Source organism: Trichechus manatus, unplaced genomic scaffold (genome assembly GCF_000243295.1).
Source record: "Trichechus manatus latirostris isolate Lorelei unplaced genomic scaffold, TriManLat1.0 scaffold00108, whole genome shotgun sequence".
NCBI lineage: Eukaryota > Metazoa > Chordata > Mammalia > Sirenia > Trichechidae > Trichechus > Trichechus manatus.
In genome coordinates, this window is record NW_004444044.1 from 9,224,094 (window position 1) to 9,246,601 (window position 22,508).

A 22,508-nucleotide genomic window follows, 5' to 3' on the forward strand; every position below is an offset into this window, starting at 1 on the left:
TTTAACTTTCTATCTTACTGTGAGGCTTTTTGCCAAACTGAAAGACTGATTCACTGCCATTCCTCTAAATTTGCCTCATGCATTTGGAGCACATTATAATAGAAAGAAGCTGCTTTCAGACTTTTGATGCCAAAATATTTAAGGAAAGAAAAATCAAAGATGAGCTTCTACCTCTTTCCAAAATTGCATCATTGCTGCTTTGCTCTTCATCTTTACAAATATTTAAATAAACAACAAATGTCATCAGCTAAAGATCATGAGAATTTTATTGTGGAGAGCAACACACTCTAGTTGTCAAGCTGGTGACTGTTCACCTCTTTTAGGTGAGAATGCAAACTCAATCTTTATAGTAGTTACCACACACCAAAATTAAATGAGATAACCTTATTTCTACAATCACACCTTTTTGTAGATGCTTCTTTTGCAGTCTTTCCCCCTCCCATCAATCTATAAAACTGCACTTCAGATATATCTCTTTAAAAGAATGAATGAGACAATTGAGGAAAAAATATTAAAGGAGAAGACACAGTAGAGGTAAAGCCCAGAAAGTTTATTGTTTTAAACTGTTTTTTTCTTAACTAGTTGAAAGACTTTCAATGTAGTATAACACAAACAATATACTTAAATCTAAAAAAAAAGAAAACACAACCACAAAAAAAAAAACAAAAACACCTGAGATCATTTGACCCTTGTTAACTGGAATTAACTGCATGTACCTGCATATCATATAATTTCTAAAATCCTAAAACATTTCAATGAAATTAATGAATTAAATCGTGGTATCTTAAAGTACCTAGCACACTATAAACCTCAATAGCCAAATTATATTTATTCCCTTAAACCTAAAACATAGCTAACGTCTCTGTTTTTAGATATTTTGCAATTTGGTTCTCAAGAAAATGTTGAGTAATTATCCCGTTCCAGCCGCAGAACTACTGGAAGACTAGAAATGGTCATTAGCAGTGAGCGATATGGGGTGTTTAAGAAACTAGCCACCGTCTAGCAGAGGCTGAGAAAGCCGGGCTATGTGACGACAATGTTGTTGGTGCCACAAGCCTGTGATAGGGTGCAGGCTATGTGCTAAGCCAAGGGACCCGCTTCTCTTAAGTGCTGCCGGCAGAGCCAGAGCTGTTTTCCCTTCCGCCTCCCGGGAATCCCGGTCCTCGCAGGCGTCGTCAGGAGGATTCTTCGCCCTAATTATCCGGGGAGGAAGGCGCGCCTTTCCCGGAGACCGCTAGGCAACACTCACCACGGCAGCCTTCAGATTACTTCCCTCCGTGGGTGTGTGACTTCGTCTAAGCAACTCACTGGCGAGGCTGCGAGCGGCAGAGGGCGGCGGAGCTGGAAAGAGGAGGACGGAAGGAGGGTGGGAGGCACAGAACGGGGAGGCAGAGGAGACAACACAGCTCCAGACACAGCAGGAGCGCTCAGTGGCGGTGCAGTTTCCACTTCGCCTTCTCAGCCGCCCGCACACCGCCTCTCCCTCGAGCAGCAGGAACGGCAGCAGCTCCTGGCCGCCGCAGCCGGGCTCCCAGCTCCTGCCCGCTCGCCGCCTTCAGTACCTCCCCCTCGTCAGCACTCTGCCCGCAGGTCTTTCCTTCTGCCAGCCGCTTTGAACTCTCAGGATCTTTTTTCTCTGCTTGCCAATCTCTTCTTCCCCCACGCCACATTTCTCAACTCCTCTCCCTTTATCCTTAGCCACCTTCCTCGTTTCTCCTTTTTATTGGGGATTTCGTCTTGACTTCAGACGACTTGTTTTCCTTACGCTCGTCCACTTCAGCCCTGAAGACTGAAGAGGAACCTTTACCTTTTCCTTCCAGTGGCATTTAACAAACTTCATTTCTTAAAAAGTCTTAAGAAGCAAAGGCACGGGACGCGGGACCTTCTCGATACCCTTGAGCCCCTTCCAGAACTGCACGAGCAACCATAACTAGCATTTTACTGAACCCCACTGGAGGGGAGGGCTCTTAAGAGGAGCCAAGAGCAAACTTCAGCCGTCTCAGCGGATCCGTGGTTCCCGCATTTGGAGGAGCCCCGTGCCAGTAGGAGAAGGACTCACAAGGGACGAGGAGGAACCCCGGGTCTCCTTCGCCCCCTCCCGGAGTCCGAAACAGTGGACTGAGCCGCGCGGCACAGCGGCGGAGGAGGCGAGAAGATGCGGGGCTCGGGGCCCCAGGGTGCTGGGCGCCGGAGGCCCCCGGGCGGCGGCAACGGCGGCGGCAGCGATTACCCCAGCACCCCTGCGTCTCTGGCCGGCTGCTACCCCGCACCTCGCAGAGGCCCCCTCTGGACGTGCCTTCTCCTGTGCGCCGCGCTCCGGACCCTCCTGGCCAGCCCCAGCAACGAAGGTAGGGAAGTGGGGGTGGGGACCGTGGCGACCGGGTCCGAGAGGTTAGGCGGGGCCTGGGAGTACGGGTCGGGGCTTTCTGGACACTGCTGCAGCGTGTGATCTCGCTCCTCATCTCGAATTTACATTTATGGTTCGTTTTCGCTGGCATTTTTTCGTTCGCTTTCTGCTGTCTCTGGTTGCATTGTTTGACATTAGCTGCGGGAGTGGTGGAGGAGGAACCTGCGTGTGGACAGAGACTGGTTGGGGGGCTGGAAGTTGGAAGCCAGGGGGAGAGAGGGGACTGAGACCTGCACCGGGAGGTTGGGTGCGGCTGAGTCTTACTTGAAGCCCGCGGGGAAGTGACATTTCGAGCTTGAAAGAGTGGGAGATATTTGGAGGACAGCCACGAGGATCGAGGGAGCGGTGGGGCTTTTAGAAACCGTTATTTGAGGCCAGCGATGGGAAACGTTGTGGAGGGTGACTGGAAGCTTTTATTTTGGGTGAAAGTTACCACTGAGAGTTGTTATTTAGGGCATCACCAGCTGCTATTCTGGGGTAGGTGGCATGAGCGTTTATTTCTCTTGGAAGGTAGATGGGAAAAAAACAGAAGGCTCCCCATACTGTTAATTGCCCTTCTGTTTGGGAGGCTCTTGATCACACCAAGGAGACTGCCCTGAAGAAGGCAGGAAGGTGGGATGCGGAGGGTGAAGGAGACAGTGTCACTGCCAGGAAGTTGCCGCTGGAACCCGCGGGGGAATGTCTCTCGGGTTTCAGAGAGGAAAAAGCTCTTCTCCGGATCCTGGAGTCCCCAGCCGGCCTCCCCACCCCCAATCCTGCGCTCTGGACCCGGAAGGCAGTCCCCGCCTTCTTCTGAGAGCGCGGGGCCGACCGCGGGAGCGACACCTGTACCGCGCTCGCTGCTCCTGGTGAGGTGCGCAGCGCCTCGGCCCTTGGCGTCTGGGTCTGTAGCTGCGCCCGCTCCTTTCTCACACCGTACTGCTCTCGGGTCTCAGCTCAAGGGCGCATTCCTCTGCGGGGCGGGGGTCAGCATCTTGGATTCGGATCAGGGTTATGATTGAGGGGTCAGCTTCACCAAGAAAGCGTTGAAAAACCTATGCCCCAGGCTGGAAGGATGGGGTTTCAATTTGGGGCTGGGATGGGACGTGTGAGGAGCAGAACCTAGTAAAATTCCTTCCCTTCGTAGAGAAGGGGACGCTGGAACGAAAAGATGAAGCAGCCGCGGCGGCGACTTGCATGTCCCCGTGACTTGCACGGGTTCAATCTCAGCTATAGGGGAAGGCGCTGGGCTGATTTCGGAGCGCTGCCAGCTCCCAAGAAACGGTGCAAAAGCAGAACAGAGAGAGACGCCCTCCCTCCATGAATTTTCTCTCTCTTTAATGCCTCAGTTTATTTTATAAACTCTGATTTAAGGAGGATGCATATAAGCATGGGAATGCATATATATATATGTGTGTGTATGTATGTATATATGTATGTGTGTATATATATATGTGTGTGTGTATATATATATTCCCCCATGCCTAAACCAAACAATTTACACTTCCCTTCCCAATAAAGTTAAGTTGAATAAGTTGTTTTCTGAAGTCCTAGTCCTTATATTAACATCCCTTGTTTGATTCAATCTTTTAGTGCCAGCAAGATTATATAATAGATTTGGGAGTCTTTTTATTAAATGTCCTATTTCACGGAAAGAGACGGATATCCTGGTTTAGATTTAAAGAAGTTTAATAGTGAAAATACCATTTATCCTTGCGTGTTTCTGTTATATTTCAAGTCTTCTTTCTTGAGCTGTGATGGGGGCGTGGGGCTTATGTAGAGATGAAAGGGAGTCGCTCTTGGTGAGTGGATGGGAAGAAGTGAAGGCTCAGGGAAGCTGATGCTGAATAGAAACAAGGGGGAGAGTGTGCGGGGAGGAAAAAAAAAAAAGCCAGAAGGAAGTGGAAGGAAGCAAAGGAAGAGCACTGGTCCTCTAAGGCGTTACTAAGTGCAGAACACTATGCAGGTAGCCTGTCTGATATGACAGATTTAACACCCATATGTTGTATTGCCTTACCCCCAGCCAGTCAAACACAAAGCAAAATGAACTAAAGTGAAACGGGATTTGGGGAGATATCTAACCAAAAGTGAGCAAAAATTTACCTCCCAGTGTTCTGAAGTCACCAAGAATAAAAATGTGCCTGCTATTTGGGGCACTTTTTGTAACATGTCACTATTTTACATAATTAACAATAAAATCTTATTAATATCTATGACTTCACTGTACTCATCTCATCTGTGTTGTACAGTTTTCCATCTTTGCATTAGTATCATCCAGAACCTGTGTTTCTATTCCTCTGTAAAATTTACATTCTTTTTATTTCTCCATGCCAGTGCTATTATAAATCAGGCAGTGAAAACATACTGATACATTTATAATCAGCAGTCTCTCGGCAGTCGATTTTTTTGTTTATTTATTTAGGGAGTGGAGATAGAGTTTTTAAGTTTGTTAGTGTTTGGGGGAGTCTTTGGATGGTCAGGGCAAGAGCGATTTGATGTATCCATTTCATTCATTAATACTTGCTCTTTTATACTTTGCTTTCTGCAACCCATAGAAGTTTAGTGATTTCTTAGACTGTAATGTGTATATATGTTACACATATGTATGAGTATTCTTGTTATGTGAGAAAAAAACTTTCAAGGCATATAGAAATAAGTTTGACTTTACATGCAATAATTGGTATTCTAATCATTTTTAAACTCTACTTTGGTAGTCATAAACAAGGAAAATTAAACAGAAAAAGCCAAACATACATATCAACCTTGTGTTTATATAACTTGAGGGTTAGAATGTTTTGGATAACAGATAATAAGGGGAAACTTTACTCTTTAGCCTGAATTCTAAAGAATTTACAAGAAGAGAAATACGTATTCTTAGTTGTCTTATTGTATTAGGAATAAATTACATACAGAAGAAACCTTGGACTACATCATAATATACAAAATTTATAACATAATTCAGAGACATTTAGCAAGAAATTTGTTTCATATTGATAAGGCAGGACAACTATTAGCAAGTGAAAATTTTATCAAATTTAATGAGTAAAAAGCCATGTCCACTATTAGGAAATTTAGACGTGGCCCTGAACTTATTCAGTAACTGCCACTTTTTTACTGTCTGGAGATATATTTATAAACAAGCATTATTTGACAAGTGCTTTTTGCAGCAGGGATTCTTGGCCAATTACTGCTGAACAGCTCTGCATTGAAAATGATTCACCCACACTGAATCAAGCTTAATTCATTGAGGCTAATGTCCTAATAAAGTGTTTCTGACAGTTGTCAGCAGTTTGTTTTTGAAAAGTTCCGTTTCTTGTCTCTGAGTGTTTGTATATTTGAGAAAGTGGGATAGAGGGGCTCTGGGAAAAATCACATAAGGGTAAAAAACAGCTAAAGTGTTAGAAAACAATCATAAAATTGTATATGTGTTTTCACTGGAAGGAGAGAAAAGGAAGAAAGTTTGTTTTAGAGTTTTCCTTTTTTTTTTTGGTTTATAATAGGACCAGGCCCATAAAACAGATTGAATGACATTTTACATTTGTAAAACTACATGGCTAGGTTTTGTGGACTTGTCATCCTGTTGTAATTCATTTCCTTTTAGATAAAGCTGGAGGACCTCACAGAAAAGGGACAGTAATATCATTCCCTCACCAGGATGCTAGTGAATAAGAAAAGAGACCTATTGCTCCTGTTAAAATTATAGATTGTTGGAACTAAAGGAGGCCATGAAGAGTTTTGGCTTTTGCTTTACAAACTGTCAAAAGGGGGACTGGGTTTTGAAATTTTAAGCTTGTTTTGTTTTGTTTTGAGGTACACAAAAACCTTTTTTGGTGTCAGGGTGACAAGTAAGATGATTTAATTTCCTCATATAAGACAGAAAAGAGTAGGAAATTCTTTATATTTACAATGGATATTTCTCCTTTGATTGAAATTATTCTTGTTGTAATAACCACACATCATCTATAAATACTGTGAATATTTTAATCTTGTTAGTTGCTCTGGAATCGCAGGCCTTTCTTCCTAGTCTGTTTTAGTCTGTAATCTCCACCTTGGGTGACCCTGCTGGTATTTGAAATAACAGTGACATACCTTCTGGCATCATAGCAACATGCAAGCCGCCGCAGTGTGACAAAGTGACAGATGGGTGGTGGTTATTTCATTCCAAACTACATAGAATATAATTGGTATGTGAAAAGGGTTCACTTTTTATATTTAGAAATATCATTTTTTATATCGTGATCAGTTAGATTATGTGCTATTTTTCATCTTTACAGAAAGTATCAAACTCAGGTAGTATAGATATTTATAAACAAACATTACCAAACTGTTCAATTAAATATTAGACTTTACTAAATAATGCCACTGGTGAGAAAATGACTGCCCTTTGCTTACTTCCACTACATTTTTGTTGTTTGACACTGCCACTTAAGTCTCCTTTGTTTAAAGTTCTTTTTAAATGTATTTGCTTCAATGGCTAATTAATTTGTCTTTCATTTGGAAGAAACCTTTCTACTTTTGACTGTACAAAATAGAATATCATGTGTAAGATTATATTAACTTATAGTTATATTCCTTTTAGAAGGCAAATTTAATGTTCTTTTTTAAAAAATAAAAATGTATTGTTCATATCTTAAAGAAAAAACTATTGTACAAAGTATCAATAACTCCTTATATATATATATTTTTAATTTAAGTGAGAAGATACATTTAATTACTAATGAATAGATTTAATTTAAATTAGCAGAGGTACCTACTTATTCACATTTTTAGGGAATTTTTAAAATCTCAGAAGAGTTATAAAATGGTTTTCATAAAGCATCAGAATTAACTGAAACTTGAACATTCAGCCCTGTGCATTGATTATTGAAATTGATTGTATTTGCCTTTTTTTTCTTTTCAGAAGGAGCGAATTGTGAGTATAAAAGCAATAAATTGTTACCTTAGAGACTCAGAATGGTTCTTGCTGTTTTAATATCTCTGATGAGTACGTATTTATCTGTAGAACAAAATAGCTCCTACTGATGTGTTCTACTGGGTAAATACATATTTAGTTATTTTACCAGAATTTGTATAATCAGTTCAATCAGTTAGATAGGGATTTCTTCAAAGGAATTATCCTAGTCAGTTGTATACCTACGCACACCGAATGGACTGCTTTATTGATATTAAAGAAAAAAACTGTAATAAGTTCTACCCCAGTCTAATTGGTACACATATGTATGAATATAAAGATAAATAAAAGCAAAATGAGTTCTAAAGGCTTTGTAAGCAGGGATTGAAATAGCTCATATATTCTTTAAATGTTTAGTAATATATGTCTTTAAAATAATCTGCAAAATCTTTTTATTCAGTGAGATACGGGAAAAGAAGTACGTATCTTGGGAGAATTTCTGATGTATTCATAACAGTTGTGAAAGCACTACCAGTTGGAAAACTGGAATATTTGACTGTTGTCTACTGTGCAAATTTTGACTGAATTATTGCTTTCATTTGAAATGTTTAAGTATTTGATTTAGAACATCCAAAACAATTTGGTTGTGTAATTAGAGATCACACCTAGTTTTATATTTACTTTTTTTACTTTCTAACTTTCCAGACATTTCTATACTGAGAGTTATTGAAATAGGTTTTAAAATGTTTGAATAAGGCAAAAATGTGTTCCGCTGTAAAAATTTTAAGTCCAAATTTGGACAATAGCACGTTTTTGATAATGCATTTATTAACATATGCAAGTTGTCCTTGCAGTAAAGAATTTTCCACCAAAATACTGGGATCACTGATGCCATAAATTATATTATGAAGTAGCTATTTAAAAAACAAGTTACAAACTGATGGTACAAATATTCTTGAAGATTAAATCTTGATTGGAATTTGCATCTGTCTCAAGACACTGTCAATTTAATGTATGTAGGATTTATTTATTCCATTTATTCTGATCCCCAAAAATCAAGGTACAGCTCTAATTTAAAATTCATATCATAATAATAATAGAAAATATTTAATTGCATGGTTTAAAACATAATTCTGATAATGGATTTGAAGAGAATAGATTTTATATTCTCACATATCTTTCTTTACCATCTTAAAAAAATAATAATATGATAGTTTAAAGTAAAAAATAAATAAGTAAAAAGGAAAAAAAAGGGTAATTCAGAATTAGATTTGTTTCTGATGAAATGATAAAATGGGCAGTAATTTATGGTTTTGCTCTTGTTTTGCTTTTTTCCCTGAAAGCTCAAATTTTTCATCTAGCATCCCTAATTAGAATCCCAGGTGTTACAAAATCATAAAATAAAGTTGTGATTTAGAAGATGCTGCATTTAGAAGTTTCAAAATACTTGGTGGTTCAGTATGTTTACATTTATTAACTGTCATCTAATATTAGTATTATCTTTTGAAATTATTTTTTATCTTTAGTGATTGAAAGAAAACATAAGGGGTCATTTCTGCTATTTAAAAATTGCCTGAAAACCCTCTAAAATGTGTGTGAGCTTTGCTTTTAGAGCACAATTTACACTGTATTCCAGTTAGAGAAAACTTAGTAGGTTCTGTTCATAATTAAACTTTATTCTACCACGTCTTTTCCAGAGAGTTCACAGCCTTTAGTTATTGCTCAGCTCATGTGTTACTTTACTAATATTATTTAAATTATTTCTTAAACTGTAGGAGAAAATAGAAAACTCTGGTTAATCAAAAGTAGTCTTAGGTCATGGATATTTTTCCTCTGTAGCTTGCAGTAACTCAGTGTTGAAGACTTTAATTGCTGTGCATTTATTAAGCAGAGGGCAGTAACGTGGCTAGGATGTCTGTGTGTATGTGTGTGCACATGGACAGGTGTTAAGGTGTGTGTTAAGTTTGTGGTGAGGCTGGAAGAAAGAGTACGGAGGCATATCAGGGGGGTGTCACCACAAACTAGATATTAAAAAGTTGTTTAGTGTTTTGATGTTATTTTTATCTTATGTAAAAAATACCGCACCCACACGCCTATACACACAGACCCACACACACCAACACACACAGACACGTATTCTAATTTTTTGTCTCATTATGACTGGTAATATGAAGCCCAAGCTAAAGTGAAAAAAATAGCTCTTCAGTTCAATTAATTTGTTTTGTCCATTTAGTTTTTTTTCTTCTATTTCCCTGTAAGACCTACTGTTTTGTTGATTCGTACCAAACCCTTGTGGCTTTAGCTATCCCACCAATTAAATAACCGGGATTAAAAAAGTCTGTGATAATTCTAATTATGTTTTACTTGCTGGATTATTGTCCAGGCCATCTTCTCCATCCACCACACGTCTTCAACTCCAAATAAACTGGGTCCGTAACTCTCTTAAGTAAATGATTTCAGTTTAAAATCAAAGAACCAAAACTTGAGGATTGAAGTATTTTGCATATGTTTTTAAAGAACATGTTCCTACTTGGAAGCATGTTTTGGGCTAAGTATTGGAAGATTTAGAGAAAATACCGTCTGTTTCCTTTCTCGGCAATGGATAACTTCTCTTATATTAGTTTCACACCCTTCTTTTATCTGTCACCTTCTCTCTGTCTCTCTCCATGCATATATGTACATATATATCTAAGATATTTATATCAAATATATATATCAGATGTTCCTTCATATAAAATCAAAACAAGATCAGCCCATGCCTGTAATTTTCTAAGTACCAGCACTCCAAAGAAACTCATGATTTTAAAACAGGTGTTAAAACCATACATTCTTGCTTAAATAAATCATGGGACCGAGTCCCTAAGGGTAAATAATAGACTGTGTCAAATCCAGTCATATATTTTCACTTAATTCATAAATCAGAAGTGCAAGAGTTTAAGATGTTTCTGTCAGTTTTACTTTTCATATAAGATAGCTCACTTATTTACTTTGCAGTGGCTGTACCATCCAGGTCCAGGATGCTTGCTGATGTCTTCTCTATGGTGAAACAAAATCATCAGGTAGATCTGGCTGGTACCACTTCAGCCCAGCAGTCCACAGCAGGAGCTCTTTCTGTTAGCTAAGTTTCAGCTTTCACTCCAAGTCCTCACTTTGTGGACTAATATGGATGGTGAAGCTTAATGCCCAGTCCTGTAGAAGATGAGAGTAGACACTCTTCTCACTTTAAGAGTTTCACTTCAAGCAATGTAACCCCCCCCCCCACATCAGTTGCCTTAGTGTCCATTTAGACTCATGGAGACCCCATGTGTGTTAGAGTAGAACTGTGCTTCGTAGGATTTTAACAATTAACAAGTCTTCTAAAAGGGCTACAGCCAGACTTCTGACGTAGAAAATAGTTGGAAACTGCTGTGTCTGAAGGATTTTAACAATATCTAGATTCTATCATATTTGGTTTTTCTGGAAGGGAGACAGGCAACAATAACAAAACAACAGCAAAGAACCTCCTTAATTCCATAGAATTGGAGTCACTCTTTGATTTAAGTCCGTAAAAAAAGGTAGGAAAAGGATTAGGCACTATGGTATAACAGAAAAATGAAACAAGACAAGAAAAAAATCCTCTGACTTTGGAATTGAAAAACAAATTAGTTTTATCTTTTCTTGTTCTCCATAACACAGTAACTCTGTGTTAAGCTCTGTGGACACTTGTTATTTATTTTGTTTTAACCTTAGTTCATTTACCTGTAATATAATAATAATGGTACCAATTACTTCATATCCTTATTGTAGAGATCAAACTAAATGAAAAAAAATTCTAATTGATAGTATAATACACAAATGTTAAGTTGTGGAAGGGCAGAGGAGGTGTCCGGTAAAATTAGCTGATGAATGCCCTGCATAATCCATGTATGTTAACACCTCATTTGCTGGGTGAGGATCAGGGAATAAGAAAGGACTGGGTGAAGCAGTTTTGTGGGTCTAAGTAATATTATTTGGAGGGAACTTCCTTAAGAAAAGAAAGACAAAAGTATCTTACTTTTGAAAATTCAACAGGAGCATGACTTTGTGAACCCTTTGCTAGTGTCTCAGTTGCATGGAAGTTGCCCATGTCACTGAGGGCCCTGTTGTTTATTCATTAACTCACGATAATTGTGCCTCTTACTGAGTATGTAGTTCAGAATGTACCAGAATGAGGGAGATGTGAGGGGTATGAATCCTACTCTACCATGTCCTTGCGGTATGGTCTTCAGGTTCCACATAGTTAACACTGGGGATGTGAATGCACACTCACAGGCTGTTGTGAAAATGAAGTAATAATGTGTATGATGCCTAGTAACATTCTTAATAGGAGTGTGGGTACACACAATAAACACTAGTCCCCATCTTACCCTCGCTAGTAAATATGGGGGTGCTTGGGATAAGATTTGGCAATCACAGGTCGTAATTTCCCTTGAATTGGATGATTGAAGGGAATCTGGACTGGAAAAACAATCTAACAAGAAGAGCTGCATATGCAGATTTTCTACAGCACTATCCAAGATAAAAACCAACCACATAATATTTTCCTAATTTTCTGCTGATTTTCCTCATTATTTAATATTGAATGCTGGCATTTGATTAGGAAAATCATCAGTACAAGGATCATGGTTGTAAATATTGCATTTTACCTCATCTTTCCTGGGGTAGGGGCAGATGTTTCATATTAGCCAGAAAGCATATCAGGAGATATCTTCAAGTATTTTGGATCTATCATCCTTTATAGCATGTGGTCAGTTACTGGTTTTTTTTTTTTGTTTTTCCCCAACTTCAGGAGATGCAAAATTCAGAATAGTCATGAAAATGACCTGTGAAATGCAGCTGAAAATGGATAATTGGAACAATTAAACAATTAAATCCTTAAAAGTTTCCTGAAAGAGATATCTGACATTATAATTTAACACCTCTATTTTAGTTTGAAATGCACAGTTTTTCTAATCCATTCATTCACATGTAGAGTTTAAAATAATTGGATATTTGTATTTCCAGAAAGGATTTGGTAAAAATCTGTGAGGACTTCTCTTTTTCTATATGGGAATAAGTTAAGTTGTTGTTAGGTGCCATCAAGTAGGTTTTGACTCATAGTGACCCCAAGTACAACAGAATGAAACACTGCACCGTCCTGTGCCATCCTCATAATCGTTGCTATATTTGAGCCCATTGTTGCAAGCACTGTGTCAATCCACCTCATTGAGGGTCTTCCTCTTTTTTGCTCACCTTCTACTCTACCTAGCCTGATGTCCTTCTCCAGGGTCTGGTCCCTCCTGACAACATGACCAAAGTACGTAAGATGAAGTCTCATCATCCTCACTTCTAAGGAGCTATGCTTCCAAGAGAGATCTGTTCATTCTTCTAGCAGTCCATGGTATATTCAGTATTCTTTGCCAACACCATAAATCAAAGATGTCAGTTCTTTGGTCTTCCTTATTCATTGTCCAGATGTATGCATACAAGACAATTGAAAATACCATGGTTTGGGTCAGGTGCACCTTAGTCTGCAATGTGACATCTTTGCTTTTATATATGTATAGAACCATGTTGAATATTTTTAGTTAATTTTACATGGTTTATATTATTAAAGTGCTTTGTACTTTACAAAATATGTAAACCTACATTATTCCATGAGAGTCTCATTAAAAAAAGACTGTAGGATAGATTAAAGAAGATCATTATCATAAGTGAAGGAACTAAGACAAGAAAGGTTAACTTATTAAAAATCAGAACTAGACTCAAAGTCTCAGGACTGCAAAATCAGTGCTAGACTTTGGAGGGCAGTATCGCCTCTGGAGCCGGACTTCAACTACAGCTGTGCCCTTGAACTAGACAGAAAAACTCCCTGTGCCTACATTTTCTGGTCTGTAAAATGGGGATATGAATACATTTTAGAGTTGTAAAGATTGAGTTAGCATCAATAAAGTGCTTTGAAAAAGTTCTGGTATATATTAAGCATTATGTAAGTGTTAAATATTGCATGTGCTAAAAAACCGTGTCTTGGCACTCTGACGTTTAGCAATGTCTAATTTTCTGCATTAGCCAGTGAGTACTGTCTAATGTTTATTGTAAATGGAAATACCAGAAGAAAACCACTTGAATTCAGTTCAATAGCTCAAGCAGCCCTTGTTTACTCCTTGGGTAAAACTCTCAATGGTCCTTAATTGTCCTCAGGATAAAATCTAAACTCCTTGAGCCTGAGTATAAAGCTCTCAGTGATTTGCTTCTGGTCTACCTCTCCTGCTGCTTCCCCACTACCCCTGTACTCCAGGCTCTGGTGGTGGAGAACTGTGCAAAGTGGCTTAGTCAGTGCCTTTGACTGTCTGTGCTCAGCCTGAAACGTTCACCATTTTTCTCCTGGATGCTTTGATCTTTATGCCTAGGTCTAGACAGGAAGATCCTTCCCTGATTCCCCTAGATTGTGTGCCCATTTGTATTCTGGTTGTAGCACATCACCACTGAGCTACAATTGTGTTTTTACTTGTCTGCAACTTTCTGGTACTCAATCAGAGTAGAAATCCCAGTAAAAGTAAAGTTGAACCAGAGAACAAGTTCTCTTCTGAGCTGAGAATTCCCTTCTTACAGAGATAGTATGATTACCAACCAAAGCAAATTAATTCCAAGAAATCTGGCAATAGAATATCTTACATTGCATTTACCAAATGCATCAATATAAAGAAAGCTTTACCTGTTAGTAATCTCACTGAGAGTTAACCCCAGTGCCTATACTCCTTATGGAGTTTCTATTAAATATGTTATACTCCAGAAATTTATATTTAATGAATGAAAGTTATTAAGTAACTTCTTTGTTTCTTTAAAGTCACTGCTGTAACCATACCCAGTCTCACCTCATTACTGTTTTGTTGGTGGAGCCAGCATAGCTCTTATCCTAAATCCATAGAATCTTTAGTATTATAGCCACTTCTAAACTGAGAAGTTGCCAGCTCATAGATTGTATGATTTGCCAACCAAAACAAGATAATACAAAGAAATTTGGCAGTAAAATATTTTATTTTAGATTTACCAGAAATATCTATATGGAAAAAAAAAAAATCTAGTGAGTTAGGAAGACCCAAGAAAACAATTAGTACATATCCTGTGGTCATTAACGTTGTGATTTAATCAACTACTGCTTTTTTCTTCCTGCTTTCTTATGCTAAATTTTTAGAATTCATGTAAGTATCAGCCAACAAAAAATAGATTTTTCTGCTTTAAGCATGACTTTTTTTTAACCTCTAGAAAAACAATATAAAACATCTGTTTTATAATGGTTTATGTTTTTTGGAGGAGGATGGATGTATTCTTTCATTTATTCTAGATTTCCTGGATTATTTTGACTGTCACTTACTTTATGAAGCACTTTAGATTTATAACTTGGTAGGAATTCTTACTTCTGTAGGGAAAATAGCAGGAAAATGGATACAATCGACAATATGAATAAAATAGCATTAAACTAGATTTATAGGGCAGAGCGTTTAAAATGTAATAATAAATGATTTTTTTAAATTTTGGTTGATTAGTGTTTTTATTAGTGTCCTCAGTTCCCTATGAAAAATCTCAGGGTGGATTCAGCTTCTATTTTTTTTTCTGTATATATTGTTGATCATGGAAGTTCACTTGGGTTCTTTTTAGACTTTGGGAGATAGGAGCAACATTGTTTCATGGATCCCTGTATCTTTTCTGTCATGGTGTTATGTTACTATCTATCCCGAATATATTTTTATTTATTCTAAAATAACGCAAAATTTATCAGAGATACCAAAAGGTTAATATTAGATTCTACAAAGCTGTAAGAATTCATTGAACTTAATCTTGCTATAGATGGGAGGGATAGTAATAACTGTACAAAGATTATTGCCACATACCTCTTTTAATTCTCAAAACAATCATGTAAGATAGGTATTATTATTCCAGTTTTGCTTGATGGGAAATTGAAATTGGGAGAGGTTAAGTAACTTGCAGTAGGTCACACAACTAAGATAACAGCATAGGAATCAGGTATGTTTGAAGCTGAAACCTTTCTTTGCATCTACTCCCTGGGTAGTGAAAAAAGTTAAGTGCTTGATTACTAGACAAAAGGTTGGCAGTTCAAACACACCCAGAGTCAAAGATAGCCCTTGCAATCTGCTTCTGAAAGTTCATAGTTTTGAAAACCCTGTGGAACAGTTCTAGTCTGACACACATTGAGTTGCCTTGAGTTGCCATGAGTTGGAATCAACTCGATGGCAACTAAAAAGAATAACAAAGTTACGATTGGAAATCCCTAGGTGGTGCAAATGGTGAACACACTCAGCTATGAGGTTCCAGTCCACCTCCACGTGCCTCAGAAGAAAAGCCTGGTGATATGTTTTGAAAAATCATTCACTGAAAACTCTATGGAGCACAGTTCTACTCTGACACACATGAGGTTGCCATGAGTCAACGTTGACTTGATGGCAGCTGGCACATTAGACTTTACATTTATCTAAAAGTATTAATTAATGTGATTTATATTTTATTTATGTATACCAAAATTCAAGGAAAAAAAGTCTTGTTTTTATAAGAGAATCAATTACCATAAGAATAATAAATAAAAGCACTATATAAGAAAACATGGAAAACTCCTATCAAGAAAATCTCACTGAAAAATGCTAAAACAATTGAATAGAAAACTTAAGTATGAGCTTTTGGTTACACAGCTCTTATTTCTTGGTAGAAAACCTGTCATTAGGAAAAGCATTTTCTCCTGACTCTGGGGTTTGAAAGATGCTGGTCACAGTGGTGTTCATGTTTGGGTATTGAAAGGTGCCATGGACAATACTCTGGAAAATTTTCAAAATGTGCAGAACTGATTTTCATCTCATATGTTCTTATATAAGTCATTTTGAAAACCAAGGCCATAATGAGAACAGTGGTTTCCGAACTCTTTTATTTCTAATCAGAAGACATTCTCATTCCAAAAACAAACAAACAAACAAAAGACATATTATGGAAGCTCAACACATAAAGCAGCTAGCTAACAGCAGAGCTAGTGGGTTTCCTTGCTGTGTTTTGCCCCCTCCTTCCCTTCACATGCTTGTGCATCTGGGAAATCTCTTCAGAACCCCAGGCTTATCTACTGTGAGATCAATTTGAAAGCAACTGTGTTAAAATATAAAGAGAATGCTATATAGAAAATCAGTGTGATATGATCCTGGCCTGTAATGTTTTAAAAATCTAGCTAAAAAAGCAAATTATAATGCATGGTAAAGATTGCTTTGAACCAAGCATTCCTAATCCAGAGGTGCTCATCAGACCCAACCTCAGAACATTGTTAAATACACTATGGCTGCTCCATCTACACGCAGTGAATTAAAATTTATTAAAGCAAGGCTGTGGATATCTATATTTTTAGAACCTGAGAATCTCTAGTTTTAGAACATCCACAGATAATTCTGAGTTGGAGTCCCTGAGTTGGAATCAACTCGACGGCAATGGGTTTAGTTTTTTGGCTTGGGTGGTACAAATGGTTAAGGGGCTTGTCTGCTAACCTATAGGTTGGAGGTGCAAGTCCACCCAGAGGTGCCTCAGAAGAAAGGCCTGTTCATCTACTTCTGAAAAATCAGCCATTGAAAACCCTATGGAGCACAGTTTTATTCTGACACACATGGGATCACCATGACTTGGAGTTGACTTGATGGCAACTGGTACTGGTACTATACTGTTAAAGAATCCTTGCTTAGAACAGAACTCCTCAAAGTGGGTTTCATGGACTGGTGGCAGTCTGTGACAATAGCAACACAAAGATCCAGAATTAGTTTTTGTTGTTGTTGTTAGGTGCTGTTGAGTCAATTTTGACTCATAGACTCTATGTACAACAGAACGAAACACTGCCCGGTCCTGTGCCATCCACGTAATCATTGCTATGCTCGAGCACATTGTTGTAGTCACTGTGTAAATCCATCTCATTGAGGGTTTTTCGCTGACCGTCTGCTATAGAGTTGCTATGAGATGGAATCGACTCGACGACTTTTTTTTTTTTTTCCTACTTTAGTGAGGATGATGTCCTTCTCCAGGGATGGGTTCTTCCTGATAACATGTCCAAAGTGAGTGAGATGAAGTCTTACCATCCTCGCTTCTAAGGAGCACTCCGGCTGTATTCTTCCAAGATGGATTTTTTCATTCTTTTGTCAGTCCATGGTACATTCACTGTTCTTCGCTGACACCATAATTCAAAGGCATCAATTCTTCTTAGGTCTTCCTTATTCATTGTCCAGCTTTCACATGCATAGAAGGTGATGGAATATATCATGGCTGGGGTAGGTGCACCTTAGTCCTTAAAGTGATAGCTTTGCTTTTCAACACTCCAAGAGGTCTTTCACAGCAGATTTGCCTAATGCAATGTGTCATTTGATTTCTTGACTGCCGCTTCCATATGTGTTGATTGTGGATCCAAGTGAAATGAAATTCTTGGCAACTTCAGTCTTTTCTCCATGTATCATACTGTTGCTTATTGGTCCAGTTGTGAGGATTTTTGTTGTCTTTGTGTTGAGATGTTAGCTTTTAGAGACTCTTAATGGCAGTTGACATTGCCACACGACTCAGTTGTGCAGTAGAAAGATTTGCCTCATTGATGAGGGTGTAGCTTAGTTCTACTGTTGTCTAACTCAAATTAAGTAAGCATAAGAATCACTTGGAGAAGGAGGTCTTTCTAAAATTCAGGATCCTATGCTCCATCTAGCATCATAATTTTGTAGGTTTTAGAAGGAGCCCATGGATTTAAATTTTTAAAAAGCACTACAAGTGATTCTAATGCAGAAGGTAGAAAACATACTTAAACCAACAAGCCAACAATAACAACAAAAAACACTTAGTTAAATATATGTGAAGCACTTAATATATGATTAACACACTTAGTAAGTGCTATATAAATGTTTCCTCTCAGTAATCTCACTAAGGAAAAAGTTCTGAGACTAAAGGTGATGCTGCTGATCATTATCAGATAACAGTATGGAACATAAAGAAATACAAGATGTTAGAGAGTTGTAAAAACATGTATGAACATGGAAAAAAATAATTCTAGATATGGTTTGATATTTGATGATATAATCATTGATTTCAGATATAATCATTGATTTCAGAATTGATCCTCAGTGTATACTTTGGTTAATCTCTCCTCTTTACCGTCTCAAATAATGTTAAACTTATTTTGAATGAATTTATATGCATACCCCTAAGTGCCAAATGCTAACTCAGATAATTATACCCTAAGAGAGTCTGACTGCCAGCACATAAAAGGATTATTTCACAGGTAGTATAAATCCAAGCGAGCTTCTACTCTCAGGGCCAAACAATTGGAAAGTTGAGCATACGACTGGAAAATTGAGCAATTAGGACTTCCTGTTTTACTCATTGATGTATCCCTAGGGCTTGGAACAGTTCTTGGTACTTAAGTAGACAATAAATATTTAGTGAGTGAATGAACCCTTATTGCAGGTATTATATTCTGTAGAACTTGAAAAGAAGTTAAGGCAATGAACTGGATTTTTTCCTTGACTGAGTATATATTATCTGTATCAGGTAGAATTGTATTGACCTGCAAGTAATAGAAAAACTATGGAAGAATGGCTTAAAAAACAGAAGTTTTCTTTTTTTCCCTGTTTGATAAAGAAGTTTCAGTGTAATGTCTAGAGGTTAGGTTTCAGTGACTTAATCATGTAAAAGCTAGAATCATTGTGATTTTCTTGGCCTCACAATTGCAAGAAGGTTGGTGTATCTTCAACTATCACATCAATTTCAGAGCAAGAAAAAAGAGAGAAGAGCCAAGAACCATATCAACTACATAATTCTTTTAACTAGGATAACAAAACTTTCCCAGAAACTGGTGAGCAGATTTCTGTTTACCTGTCATTGGCCACACCTATGTAACAAGGCCACTGGAGTCAGTGGAGTCTAATATAATAGAAATATGATTATCATTATTTGTAAGACCAGTCATGATTCATTGCCTAGCAGTGGGCCCATAGCCACTCCAAACATAACTGAGATTCTGATACCAAGGAAAGAGAATGGATCTGAGTAATTAAGAGGCAAAAAACAGTGTTTGTAGAAATACCACATAAAAGCATAGGTGCTTTTACTTCCTTTTTTCCCCTTTTCCTTTGTAACCACCTGATTATAAGGACAAATAGCCAACTACTGTGCTTATATTTTGACCAAAAATAGATTATAAGCACTAGGTTAACTAGGCAAAAATAATTTGCTACTGATCATTAATCTTATACCCTGTTAAGGTATATGAATTATGGTATTTAATAGACTGACCAAAAAAATGCTTTCCTGCTATCATGAATGCTGCTAGCTATTTTGATATGACTAATTAGAGCTAGGTACTAAAATGTTTATGTCTGGCCACCCAAAAGTATTGGGCACAATATTTCTTAGTACCTCTGTCTGGATTGCTTTGTTTTCACTGACCTAACAGTGTCCAAAATTTTCTTGTAATATTTTTTTTTCATATTTCAGAGAATAATGAAAAAATCATTATGTAAGGTTTACATAGAATTAAAGTTTAATTAAGCTACAAGACTTATTTAGATTGTACTTAAATTGTTGGCAAAATTTTGATCCTGTCTTATATTATAAAGAGGGCTTCTGCGTCACCCAGTTGTTTGCTCATTTTTGGTAAATGACATCACCTTAAAATACAGACTGTGATTATGTGCAAGTTTCTGTCTGCCTTAGTGCATGTTTAGATCTAATCATCATCTGTTTTACCCTGAAGGATGGAAGACTAATGATTATATAGATTGTTCTTGCAGTTTGGTATATTTCAATCAAACATTAAGGGTAATTGGAGGCTGGGGTAAGGACTCTTTCAAAACAAGGAATCAGCTTTGCATATATTTTCTATTTCATCCTAATAGTTTTTATGTGCCTTTTGACATTTAAGGACAAATTATGGTTGGACAAGTGCATGTTCCTGTGATAACTGGCTTGCTCCAATAAACATATTTAAAACATAATGCAAAACAAAATAAAAAATTAAGAAAAGAAGGTTCATCGTTACCTTATTGCTTACCCTTCTGCTTTCTGGAAGTGTAGAACTTCCTGTCTGAAATTTGTTCGTGAACTCTGATCCCCAAGGAAAAACTAATGTTTGCTCTGTGTCTTAATTATCTAGTGCTGCTATAACAGAACTAATACAGTGGATGGCTTCAACAAACAAAAATTTATTCTCTCACAGTTGAGGATGATAGAAGTCCAAATTTAGGGAATCAGCTCCAAGGGAAGGACTTCTCTCTCTATTGGCCCTGTAGGAATGTCCTTGTCATCAATCTTCCCCAACACTAGGAGTTTTTCATTGCAGAGACTCCAGGTCCAAAGGATACACTCTTATCCTGGCACTACTTTCTTAGTGGTATGCTTGCTTCTCTTTTTTATATCTCAAAATAGATTGACTTAAAGCACAACCTAATCTTGTAGATTGAGTCCAGCCTCATTAACATAACTGCTGCTAATCCCACGTCATTAACATCATAGAGATAGGATTTACATCACATAGGAAAATCACATCAGATGACAAAATGGTGGACAATCACACAATACTGGGAATCATGGACTAGCCAAATTGATACACATTTTTGGGTGACACAATTCAATCTATAACACTCTGTTTAGATTAATGGATCTGAAGATTTTTACATTATATATAGTGTTACTGGAGTATTATAGTATATGCTGGCTACTTTAGAATACTATTCACAATTCATTGATTTGATAAAACTCTTTAATATATAGGATTTAAGAGTTGCAAAGGAATAAACCTTTGGATTCAGCAAACTCAGTACTGGGGCAAGTGTAATATAGAAGCAAGGGAAGAGCTTTGGCGTTAGACTTGGGTTTAGGTGGAGCACTTGTTAAGCAATAGGCTGTTTACCAGAATGGTTGGAAGCTTGAACCCACCAGCTGCTCTGCAGGAGAAAGAGGTGGCGCGCTGTTCCCATAAAGTTTTACAGCCTTGGAAACTCTATGGGGCAGTTCTACTCTGTCCTATTGGGTGGCTAAGAGTAGGAATTGACTCGATGGCAATGGGATTGGTTTGGTTGTTTTGGATGTGCTTATTAGACATTGGCTTTTTTCAACTTCAATTTCCTTGTCCTTAAAATCGAGAAATAACATTTATATTAAAAAATCATTGTTAGGGCTAAGTGATATAATGCATGCTAAGTACAGACGCTGTAACCTTAATAGTCACGATGACTGTTGCAACAGATAATTGAGGCCATCAATGTAAAATGACTTCCACAAAGTCACATAGTAGCAAAACCAAAGCCATAAAACTGCTGTGCAGTGAACCATTCTCCAAGTGAATTGTGAATAAGCACATTTATCTCAGGTGTTGAGGACTTAGAATATTTTATTTTTAAAAGGCATAGCTTTATACAGCATCTGTAAATTTGGTGGTATGGAGGTAAGCAGATACTCAATGAGAGTATTCTGTGATGTGAAGATTCCAAAGCCTGTTATGTTATCTAATACTGACTTTTCATTTTAGAATAAAAATAATATGTAAGATTTGACAAGTTTAGTTACTGCACCTGACAAGCTAGCCACTGAAAACCATATGGTATTGCTCTTTTCATGCCATGTGTCCTATGAATGTAGCAGACTGCTCATTACCCATAATTTAGCTTTACCTAAACACCTTGCATGGACTAACCAGTGGATACTAATTCTAAATTCATCCTGGACATTTCCCTGGGTTTACAGTTTTATAGTGTATTGACCGTTCAAAATGTTTAGTATCCATTTCTGATTGATTTTCACTTCCTTCATAGTGGTATGCTTGATGATATGAACATTCTACTGTTGAATTTTTAAAGAGTAATGACTAAAACTTCTTTCTTTATAGTGATGGCAAATATTTTGAAACAAAACGAACAAGAAGAAAATAAGATGAAAGTATTTTTAAGCAAATAAACAACAGCAATGTTTGTTCTTCACAGTCAGAGTTAATCATAATATATTAAGATGGATATGGACAACAAATGCCACCTATTTCAGTAGTCTCTTCACAGTAAAATAATCTGGGAGGTTAAGTGACTCAGTTGATTATATTGTTCGAATTCTGTAAGTAGAATTTGGAGACATTAGGACGTGATGGAAAAAGAAGACTGGTATGAGAGACCAGAGTTGCCTCAAACTCTGCCATTCACCAGTTGTATTAGGATGTCTTCCTCTGCAAAT

The 22,508-nt window shown here is 37.6% G+C and overlaps 1 protein-coding gene across 5 annotated transcripts in view; it reads left to right on the plus strand.

The window, feature by feature from the left end:
- Positions 1-1,408: 1,408 nt before the first annotated feature.
- Positions 1,409-22,508, plus strand: part of EPHA5 (EPH receptor A5) — a 433,113-nt gene continuing 412,013 nt past the window's right edge. For 4 of the 5 annotated variants that reach the window (XM_012557556.1, XM_012557557.1, XM_004383344.1 and 1 more), the window contains exon 1: positions 2,156-2,348. In XM_012557556.1, the coding sequence (XP_012413010.1) occupies positions 2,156-2,348 (193 nt within the window). Of the gene's footprint in view, positions 2,349-22,508 lie in introns of all 5 variants that reach the window. The other variant, XM_004383346.2, reaches the window with a different exon arrangement.